Below are 11703 nucleotides of genomic sequence, written 5' to 3'. Positions count from 1 at the left end.
CATGGGAGCTCCAGAAGGGAAAAGGCGACAAAGATATAGATAGAAGACTGGCTTGAAAACCATGCTAGTGCTTGTGTTATTGTGTTCATGTACACTGTCTCATGTAATAGATAAACCTTTTAAAGTGTTCCTTCTCAATCCATAAAACCTAAGCCTTACATTAGGAAAAGAAGACCAAAGGGTGAAACTGGGAAATCAAGGTCTCCATTCTTCTACTGTTTCCCTGTCTTGTGGCATACGAATACACTGAAGTTTCAGCCTACAGAAGTTTTATGTTGTCATTTCCATAGTATGCTTCTGAACACCTGGCTACATTTGAAAAAATAAAGATTATCACTTTGCTTCTGAAAGATTGGCTTGAAACCCTCACCTCTCCTCTCAGGGAGTTTATGAATAGCTTACTGCCAAATAACAGCCGAACACTATACTCCAATCCATAACCCATCACTAGCCAGTATGGCACTGCTAAGCTCCATCCTCCCAAATGCTACAAGTCTTCATGTCTCTTGGTGCCTGAAGCTTTAATTCTACAATCAATACAAGGTGACAAGTTTGTAAATTCCAAAATGTTCATTTGGGGAGGGCAACTTACATTTGTGTATCATACACGCTTTTTTTTCTTCCCTTACCCTTTTTAACATGTCTACTAATCTCACTGAAGAACTGTTTCTTGAGAGTACTACATACTCAAGTGTGTGCTTGTGTGTAATTACGTATTTGTACTGTAAGGGGAGGGAGTTTTACACTCAAGGGGGCCCTGTCTAGTGAACAGTCTCTACAATCATGCAACTTCTTAAATTCAAGTATATTGTCTGTATGTACAATGTCTTCATTCATTTCAATCATCTACCACTCTTAAATCTTAAACTTCTTATACTTCACACCTTTTTTTTTTTTACAAGTTTTTGCCTAATTTCAGGTTATGTCCCCTAGTTGTTTTGTGTGTGTATATGTAATTATCCATTTGTTTGGTAAAGGGAGGGAGTTCAACACTTGTGTGAGCCCCATCTCCTGAGTATTCTCTATCATCATACAACTTCTTAACCTCTGAAAGCTATCTACATTCACAGTTTCATTATTCAGTTTACACTGTACATTTGTGTTGAATGCCCTTTCATTTAAAACCATGTTTTCAAGTTTTTAAAGCTATATTCATCCTCTTTAATTTTTTTTTTCATGCTTTACTGTTTACAGATAACACCATCCATACCTAGCATTGACCAAAATGTATCACACTTCATTTCTAACTTCAGCCCCAAGCTATTAACCTCGGGAACCACAAAAGCTTCAAAATGATGGCACAATATAAAAGAACACTTTCAAGCCTGCTTGAGACTTTATACTGCCAACCCTTTACTGTTCCCTAATGAGTTGGTTCACCCTACTTCTGTGACTTAAGAAAATATCACATTATAATGTCTGAAAAGACTGTGACAAATGAGTGAGTTACATATTTTGAAAATGATGATGATGTGGGTAAAAGCAATGTAGCAGTGTGGCAAAACAGACAGCTTTCAAGACTTAATAGATTCTACTTTGAATCTACAGAAATGACATGCAAAATCTTAAATAGAAGGCTACATATGTTTTCTGTGAGCCATCTCCAAAAAAAAGAAAACGGTTATAATGACATGCATACTTAGCATGCAGTTTCAGTGGAGTTTGGGCATATGTTTAAAAACTACATAAGCATTACACATGACAGCTAGAAAATGGATGTGGGCGAACAAGGCCTTTCGCTTGTCTGCTCCTGGCACTACCTCGCTAATGAGGGAAACAGTGAACAAGTATGAAAAAAAATGTATATTGATGATAAAGAAGACTCAAATGTCTGAAGGATGCAGGACCTTGGAAAATTTAAAGTATCTGTATTTGGTTATAGTGCAGCCTCTCTACAGGTTCTGCTTCATATGAAGGGATCTAAAATACACCACTGGCAAATAAGCAGACCAGAATTGCATAGCTACTCAAATAAAGGTGCAATATCATAATAATGATTTCCCTACATGCATACAATTAATAAGTCCTTTTAAAAGAGTACTGTTAATATGGAGTGTAAACTGCCTGAATAAAAGATACAATCAACAGTATGTATCACTGTGTCTACCTCGATATATCTCCTAAAATTGTTCACAGGGCACCTGTAAATAACTGATTCTCTAGCTAATGGAGCACCAAATTGGTAGTTTTCCAAATAATGAAATCTTTTTGACATGCATTGTGATTTGTTCTTCCTATAATACAGTAGCTAGCTTGCTTTCAAATTGCACATGTTTGGGACAATTACAAATATCACTAAAATAAAAAAAAAATGTAAATTCATGCATTTGTTCCTACATGAAAAGTTAAAGATGTAATTAATCAATATCTCTTACCAAAGGGTAATTTAGGCTATCTGTTACATAATATCATAACACTAAAATCTGATATGCATTTATAACATAAGATTTATCACCTCTTTTACCATCACATGAAATTGGTAACTATTATTCCTAAATTCAAGATTACAAGAAAAAGCACTGCTTCACCTGCAACTAAGACTTCTTATGAGACCAAAGAGGATCCAGTCCACTGAGTGGGTCACCAGGATCATCACTCTTTTTTAAAGCTCCACCTGGGGTTTCAAAACTTTCCTTTGTAATCTTGCTAGGCTTTCCCATCGAAGGTGGGTCTAGCTTGAACTGCTGTGGATCCAGACTTGCAGCTAGACTTGGAGGAAGAGAAGAAAAACTTGCATCTAAAGTCCCACTAGTTTTATCTGGCTGGCTACTAGAGTCAACTCCAAAGGCACTACCACCAGCACTATTAACAGGAGCAGGAGCCTCAGAACCAACACTGCTCATGGCTCCAGATGAGGTTCCTGAGTCTTTATCTATGTCCTTCTGTCCATCCTTCAACAGTTCCCCACCAGTAGAAGATCCATTACTGAGCAGGGACGCAACAGAATTACTGCGAGAGCGCTCACCTTCACTTCCAGACCTACCACCTTCTTGATCTGAAGGATAAATCAATAAAATTAGAAATAGTGAAAGAAGGCTTAATTTTGTTTGCTTTTTTTCAGTGCCAAAAATCAATCTGGGCAGAATTCTTGAGCCATTTGATCTTGTACAACCAAAGAAAATGGCTTAAGTATGTTATGGAGTGGTATAAATACCCATGCAACACTCCCTTTCTCACTCCTTAACCCTTCACTGCTGGCCCTCATCATCTGATGACACGATTATAAGGCTCATCTTCACATGCCCTGGTTCAGTCAATTGACAGCACATCAACCCCTGTATACCACATCATTCCAATCCATTCTATGCACATCTTTCAACCTCCTGCATGTTCAGGCCACAATCACTCAAAACCTTTTTCATTCCATCCTTTCATCTCCAAGTTGATCACTACGTTCTTGTTCCCTCCACTTCTGACACATATATCCTCTTTGTCAAACTTTCCTCACTCGTTCTCTTTATATGGCCAAACCATTTTAGCACAACCTCTTCAGCGCTCCCAACAACACTCCTTTCATTACCAAACATCTCTCTTACTCTTTCATTACTTACTCAATCAAACCACCTCACGCCATATATTGAAACAAATGATTTCCCACACCTACCCTACTTCACACAGTTTCATCAATAGCCCATGCCTCGCATCTATACAATAATGTTAGGACTTCTATATGCACTTTCAAACATACCCATTTTTACCTTCCCTGATAATGATCTTCCTCACATTCTTCAGTGCTCCAAAAACCTTTTCCCTCATCTACCCTATGACTCACTTTTGCTTCCATGACCCCATCTGCTGCCATGTTCACTCCCAGGTATCTAAAACACTTCACTTCCACCATTTTTTCTCCATTTAAACTCACACCCAAACTAACCTGTCCTTCAACCCAGCTAAACCTAATAACCTCACTTTCATTCACATTTACTCTCAACTTCCTCTTTCAAACACCCTTCCAAACTCAGTCAGAAACTTTTACGGTTTCACACTTGAATCTTCCACCAGTGCTTATGATCAGCAAACAACAAGTGATTCACTTCCTAGGCCCTCTCATCCCTTGCAGTCTGATACTCATCCCTCTCTCCAAAATTCTTATATTTATTTCCCTCAACCCAATCCATAAACAAATAAACAGCCATGGTGACATCATACACCCCTACCACACACCAACCTTCAACTGGTATCATTAACTCTCCTCTCTTTAAATGCATACACATGCCTTACACCCTTCATAAAAACTTCTTACTGCTTCTAGCAGCTTTCCTCTTGCACTGTATATTCTCAAGACCTTCCACAAAGCAATTCTATCAACCCTATCATAGGCTTTTTCCAGATCTATAAATGCCACATAAAAAATCCATCCACCTCTATAAGTTCTTTTCATACACAGTCTTCGGTGCAAATCCTTTAACACTTCTGAATCCACACTGTTCTTCCCCAATTGTATGTTGCGAATATACTTTCACTATCCTCCAATACAACTTGCTAGTACACTCAACAAACTTATACCCCATTGGTTTGAACACTCACCTTTATCGCCCTTGCCTTTATACAAGGGCACTATACATGCATTCTGCCAATCTAGCACCTCTCATGATCCATATAAACAATGAAAATCCTAACTAACCAATCATAAACACAGTCACCCCCTTTCTTGATAAATTCAAGTGCAATACCATCCACTCCAGTCGCCCTGCCACATTTCATCCTTCATAAGGCTTTCACCACCTCTTCCCTCCTCACCAAACTACTCTCCATAACTCTCTCACATCAAACATCACTCCGACACAAACACACTCCACCGGCAACCTATCACCAAACACATTCAAGTCCTCCAAAATACTCACTCCATCTCTTCCTCACTTCATCGCTACCTCTTACCATTTCCCCTCTTGCCTCCTTCAGTGATGTTCCTATCTGCTCTCTTGTTTCTTGCACATGATCAACTTCCTTCCAAAACATTACTCCCTAAAGTTTACTGATATTCACTCACCCTAACTATCATTTGCCCTCTTTTTCAACAGCTGCACCTTTCTCTTGACCCCCTGATGCTTTCTCTTACACATCCCCCAATCATTTGTACTCCTTCCCTGTAAGTACTACCCAAATGCACCTCTATTCTCTTTCACTATCAGTTTCACTTCTTCATCCCACCACTCACTACCCTTTCTAATATGCCCACCTTTCAGATGCCACAAGCATCTCTCACCCATTCAAGCACTGCTTCCCTAAGTACCTCCCATCCCTCACCCACTCCCCCTGCTTTGTTCACTCACCTTTTGCCATTCTACACAGATCTCTCCTGGTATTTCTTCACACAAGTCTGATTTCCAAGCTCACTTACTTTCACCACCCTCTTCTCACCAATATTGTTTTCATTTTTTCTAAAACCTTTACAAATATTCACCCTTGCCTCCACAAGGCAGTGATATGACATCCTACCAGTTGCCCCACTCAGCTCATTTACAACCAAAAGTCTCTTTTTCATGTGTCCATCCATTAATATGCAGTCTGCAAATGCCCACTGACCATCTTTCCTACTCACATATGTATACTTGTGTAAATCCCTCTTTTTAAACCAGGTATTCTGGAGGAAGTGAAGTGTTTTAGATATCTGGGAGTGGATCTGGCAGCGGATGGAACCATGGAAGCGGAAGTGGATCATAGGGTGGGGGAGGGGGCGAAAATCCTGGGGGCCTTGAAGAATGTGTGGAAGTCGAGAACATTATCTCGGAAAGCAAAAATGGGTATGTTTGAAGGAATAGTGGTTCCAACAATGTTGTATGGTTGCGAGGCGTGGGCTATGGATAGAGTTGTGCGCAGGAGGATGGATGTGCTGGAAATGAGATGTTTGAGGACAATGTGTGGTGTGAGGTGGTTTGACCGAGTGAGTAACGTAAGGGTAAGAGAGATGTGTGGAAATAAAAAGAGCGTGGTTGAGAGAGCAGAAGAGGGTGTTTTGAAGTGGTTTGGGCACATGGAGAGGATGAGTGAGGAAAGATTGACCAAGAGGATATATGTGTCGGAGGTGGAGGGAACAAGGAGAAGAGGGAGACCAAATTGGAGGTGGAAAGATGGAGTGAAAAAGATTTTGTGTGATCGGGGCCTGAGCATGCAGGAGGGTGAAAGGAGGGCAAGGAATAGAGTGAATTGGAGTGATGTGGTATACCGGGGTTGACGTGCTGTCAGTGGATTGAAGCAGGGCATGTGAAGCGTCTGGGGTAAACCATGGAAAGCTGTGTAGGTATGTATATTTGCGTGTGTGGACGTATGTATATACATGTGTATGGGGGGGGGGGCCATTTCTTTCGTCTGTTTCCTTGCGCTACCTCGCAAACGCGGGAGACAGCGACAAAGTATAATAAAATAATATAAATAATTCTTAATCTCCCGTCCTTTTTCAGCACACAACTCCACGAGTTTTACACCATTTCCATCCATGATACTGAATACCCTATGCCCCTCAAATTATACCCTCAACTGCCACATCACTCACCTTCACCTTCAAATCACCCATCATCAACACCCAGTCACCTTCCATCAAAACTGCTGACACATTCATTCACTCAGCGTTCCCCAAACCCTTGCCTCTCATGATCTTTCTTCTTATGGCCATGTGCAAAAGCAATAATAATCTCTCATTTTTCACCCTCCACTTTCAGTTTTACCCACATCAATCTGGAATCTACTTTCTTATACTCTATCACAAACTACCACAACTCCTGCTTTAGTAGTGCTATTCCTTCCTATGCTCTTGTCCTCTCATCAACCCGACTAAACTCCTCCACTTACTTTACCTCAGTTCCTTCATAAGGAAATTCCTAACCTTTCAGATGTTTGATAAAGCTGAAATAAGCTCACACCATCCTGAATTCTTAGATGCACCATGAGTTTCTGAAGTGCTTCCAAGTCAATGTTCTATATGAACACCAACATGACATCCAGACATAACTGTTGAATCAAAGCTACATTTATCATTCAATGACCCGAAAAGATTTACTTCTGACACCAGATCAGAAAGACTGTAGGGTTTTATCCATATCCATACGGTAGGAAAATGAATTTTTTTTCTACAACTTTGCACATAAAAAAAAGTCAAGACTAAGTTACCACCTCTAAGAAAAAATAATAATTCTAAAAATAAGCTAGTTAAAGTTACAGTTACTGGTAACTAAATGTGCCCATAATCATGCAAACCTTAACAATGTACAGTTATTATATATGCACAAATATCAAGAACTAAGCATCAGATATTTTTGCAACCTAATGCACTTTAAGAAATTACATGAGTTCGTTTCCTCTTAAAATTATTGTCAAATAATTTGGTAACCACTTCCATTTACAAATGATATATGTTCAATGATCAATGTATAAATCATATCTAATACTGTCAGCAAATATACCTAATTCTATACATTTACTGATTATGAGAATAACAGTCCTGCTTATTCCTGCCCTTTCACACAATTATCCAAGTTTAACTGTTTATTCCTGCCCTTTCTTACAATTACCCGGGTTTGACGTGACTAAATTCAAATCTTTCTAGTGAAATGAACCTGTGTATTCTTACTTAGTAATCAGGTAAAAGTCATAGATTTTTTTCTATCATTCTATAATTCTAACATTTTTCATTTTCAGAAGCCTCTACTTACACCACCTCAATTCAAATGCTGAAAATGGGTAACTGGGTATAAAGCGAGTTGTGAACTCTTGAAAGCAATTTCCTCCTATAGAGGAGGCTAGTGAGCAAGCTTTATATAATGAGAGTCCTACCCTCTTTGGGAATAATGAAAAAAATTCCAAAAATAATAATCCCAGAGGAGAATCACATTGTGCTTGCCACTGTGACGTCACCTTTTAAGGAACAAGGCTTCTGCAATATGATCAAATCCAGATGTAGTGAGCCAATGTCCTCCACAGTATCCATGACTCAGAAGTCATCAAGGTATGCAAGAATGTTCAACTTTCTGAGAGAATGTAAGAATGAAATGATGATGCAAGGCTTAAGCCAAAATGGATGGCTGTGAAATGCCCATGTCTTCGTTTCCATCTCAAAGCCTACATTCTAAGGTTGGGGAGATGGGGACGTGCAAGTAAGCATCCTGTAAACTGAAAACTAATATCTGGATATGTACTGAAAGGAGCTATTTTCTTTTGCTAAATATTGGTCATCCTTACACGTTTAAAATACTGAATTTGCTGAGAGTCCATAGGTTAAGGATTATCCATTCCTTGGAAATGCTCTTTCTTGCTGCAGGAAAAAGAATCTTTGAATAGTTTAAGAATTATCCATTCCTTGGACAAGCTCCTTCATGCTGCAGGGGAGAGAATGTTTCTTTTTTATATGTTAGTTGGGATGGCACAAGCAACTGAGGCCCTAATCAAGGCCATCCCATTAACGATATACATATACATGCATTATTTATTTTATCTATTACATTTTGTCGCTGTCTCCCGCATTAGCGAGGCAGTGCAAGGAAACAGACAAAAGAATGGCCCAACCCACACACATACACGTCCACACATGCACATATATATATATACCTATACATCTCAACGTATACATATATATACACACTCAAACATATACATATATACACATGTACATAATTCATACTGTCTGCCTTTATTCATTCCCATCGCCATCCCGCCACACATGAAATGACAACCCACTCCCCCTGCATGTGCGCGAGGTAGCGCTAGGAAAAGACAACAAAAGCCATATTCGTTCACACTCAGTCTCTAGCTGTCATGTATAATGCACTGAAACAACAACTCCCTTTCCACATCCAGGCCCCACACAACTTTCCATGGTTTACCCCAGACGCTTCACATGCCCCGGTTCAATCCACTGTAAGCACATCGACCCCGGTATACCACATCGTTCCAATTCACTCTATTCCTTGCATGCCTTTCACCCTCCTGCATGTTCAGGCCCCGATCACTCAAAATCTTTTTCACTCCATCTTTCCATCTCCAATTTGGTCTCCCACTTCTCCTCGTTCCCTCCACCTCCGACACATATATCCTCTTGGTCAATCTTTCCTCACTCATTCTCTCCATGTGACCAAACCATTTCAAAACACCCTCTTCTACTCTCTCAACCACACTCTTTTTATTACCACACATCTCTCTTACCATTTCATTACTTACTCAATCAAACCATCTCACACCACATACTGTCCTCAAACATCTCATTTCCAACACATCCGCCCTCCTCCGCACAACTCTATCTATAGCCCACGCCTCGCAACCATATAACATTGTTGGAAACACTATTCCTTCAAACATATCCATTTTTGCTTTCCAAGATAACATTGTCAACTTCCACACATTTTTCAATGCTCCCAAAACTTTCGCCCCCTCACCCACTCTATGATTCACATCCGCTTCCATGGTTCCATCCGCTGCCAAACCCACTCCCTGATATCTAAAACACTTCACTTCCTCCAGTTTTTCTCCATTCAAACTTACCTCCCAGTTGACTTGTCCCTCAACCCTACTGTACCTAATAACCTTGCTCTTGTTCACATTTACTCTCAGCTCTTCTTTCACACACTTTACCAAACTCAGTCACCAGCTTCTGCAGTTTCTCACCCGAATCAGCCACCAGCGCTGTATCATCAGCGAACAACAACTGACTCACTTCCCAAGCTCTTTCATCCACATTCATCTCCCTAACAACCCCATCCATAAACAAATTAAAGAACCATGGAGACATCACACACCCCTGATGCAAACCAACATTCACTGAGAACCAATCACTTTCCTCTCTTCCTACATGTACAAATGCCTTACATCCTTGATAAAAACTTTTCACTGCTTCTAACAGCTTGCCTCCCACACCATATATTCTTAATACCTTCCACAGAGCATCTCTATCAACTCTATCATATGCCTTCTCCAGATCCATAAATGCTACATACAAATTCATTTGCTTTTCTAAGTATTTCTCACATATATTCCTCAAAGCAAACACCTGATCCACACATCTTCTACATACATTTTTTCTTTCTTTCAAACTATTCGCCATTTCCCGCATTAGCGAGGTAGCGTTAAGAACAGAGGACTGGGCCTTTGAGGGACTACCGTCACCTGGCCCAATTCTCTGTTCCTTCTTTTGGAAAATTAAAAAAAAAAAAAACGAGAGGGGAGGATTTCCAGCCCCCCGCTCCCTCCCCTTTTAGTCGCCTTCTACGACACGCAGGGAATACGTGGGAAGTATTCTTGCTCCCCTATCCCCAAGGATATATTCTGGTGGCATTCCTTTCCCTGAAAAGCATAATCCCTTCCTGAATTCTGTATCTGCTACATTATTTCCCAACTCTATCTCTCCCTTGTCATACTGCCTCATCACAAAATACTAAGAAATGACAGTACTTCTGATCTTACTACTTCACTTTGTACAGACTACCTAGTTGAGGTTACACTGTGACAAAAAAAAGAGAAAGAGAGAGAGTGAAAGAGAGAGAGAAGGGGAGGAGAGGGCCCAAAGAATTCCTTATCTAAAAAGAGATCATCCCCTACTTGCTCCTGAATGTAGCACAGCTTTAGTCGAATCTATAAGCAAAATTCAACTTGAAACCAACTACTAATCCAATCTATAGGCTTACGCATTCACCAGGTTAAGAAACGGAAGTACTTTTGATTTACACAGATAACTTATCATCAATAAGGTCAGAATGGAATCTGAGTCTTCACCTGTCATGTCACTTTTATAAAAACAGATCTTAAAAAAGAAATAAGAGGAGGAAGATGAAGAAAAAGTTGAGCACCTTATAACACTTTTTTTGTTATCTGTTCCCACATTCATTATCTCTTCAACTTCTACATACTTAAACAAAATACTTAATAAATAGTGTAAAAATTTTCTTGTACTGGAAGAGGACTAAAGAAATTAGCAGGTGAGGCACAAATAATAAACAAGACAGAGGTGTATCAATGTCTCTGTACTTCCTCCCTCCTGCACCATACTGAGCAGCACATAATGAAGATGCTTCAGTTCATTCTATTCTCTGTAATGAAGTGATATTGATATATCAAAGGAATCATAATTTCAGAACATATACATATATTATTTTTTCATACATATTTGCCATTTTCCATGTTAGAAAGGTAGCAATAAGAAGTGGACTGAGCCTTAGAGGGAAATTCCTGACTTGGCCCCCTTCTCTGTTCCTTCTTTTGGAAAAGTAAAAACTGGAGGGGAGGATTTCCATACCCCCACTCACTCCCCATTCAGTCGCCTTGTACGACATGCTGGGAATACATGGGAAGTATCAATTTTCCCATATCCCCTATGGGTTAAGTTGTTAAAGTATATGTTGAGGAAATAATCAGGGACTGGCACAGGGGATGTGAAAAGACCCTGCCTGACCCCTTTTAAACACTTTCTTACCCAAACATCATCTTATAAAACCTGCCATTGAAAAATGAATTCTGCCCTGACCAGTTAAAAACTGCATAAGCTGAGAATTTCCAGAAGATTTACTGCAATAGTGGAAGACCCTCAACCCCTAAGTTCACTTAATTTTCCATAAACAAAAAAATGGTGCAGAAAAAACTCATCCATGCTCTTAAAAAAGCAGACATGGACAGTTATGAAGAAAAAGAAGTGAGTACCATGAAAATATTCCAGAGATGGCTACTGGTAAGTTCCTTTTGTCCTTAACCTTGTTTAATGTTTTAAATGAATACAGAACTGCA

At 39.7% G+C, this 11703-nt stretch overlaps 1 protein-coding gene across 5 annotated transcripts in view; it reads right to left on the bottom strand.

Annotated features, from left to right (window-relative positions):
• Positions 1–885: 885 nt before the first annotated feature.
• The window catches only part of mop (tyrosine-protein phosphatase non-receptor type protein myopic), a 170436-nt gene continuing 159618 nt past the window's right edge, over positions 886–11703 (bottom strand). For 4 of the 5 annotated variants that reach the window (XM_071690779.1, XM_071690778.1, XM_071690776.1 and 1 more), the window contains one exon: positions 886–2995. In XM_071690779.1, coding sequence (XP_071546880.1) covers positions 2535–2995 — 461 coding nt within the window. In that variant the 3' untranslated portion in view covers positions 886–2534. The remainder of the gene's footprint in view (positions 2996–11703) is intronic. The other variant, XM_071690777.1, reaches the window with a different exon arrangement.

This window comes from Panulirus ornatus, chromosome 49 (assembly GCF_036320965.1).
Source record: "Panulirus ornatus isolate Po-2019 chromosome 49, ASM3632096v1, whole genome shotgun sequence".
Taxonomy (NCBI): Eukaryota; Metazoa; Arthropoda; class Malacostraca; order Decapoda; family Palinuridae; genus Panulirus; species Panulirus ornatus.
The sequence above is the reverse complement of the archived record's forward strand: the minus strand, read 5'-3'. Positions and strand labels throughout refer to the sequence as shown.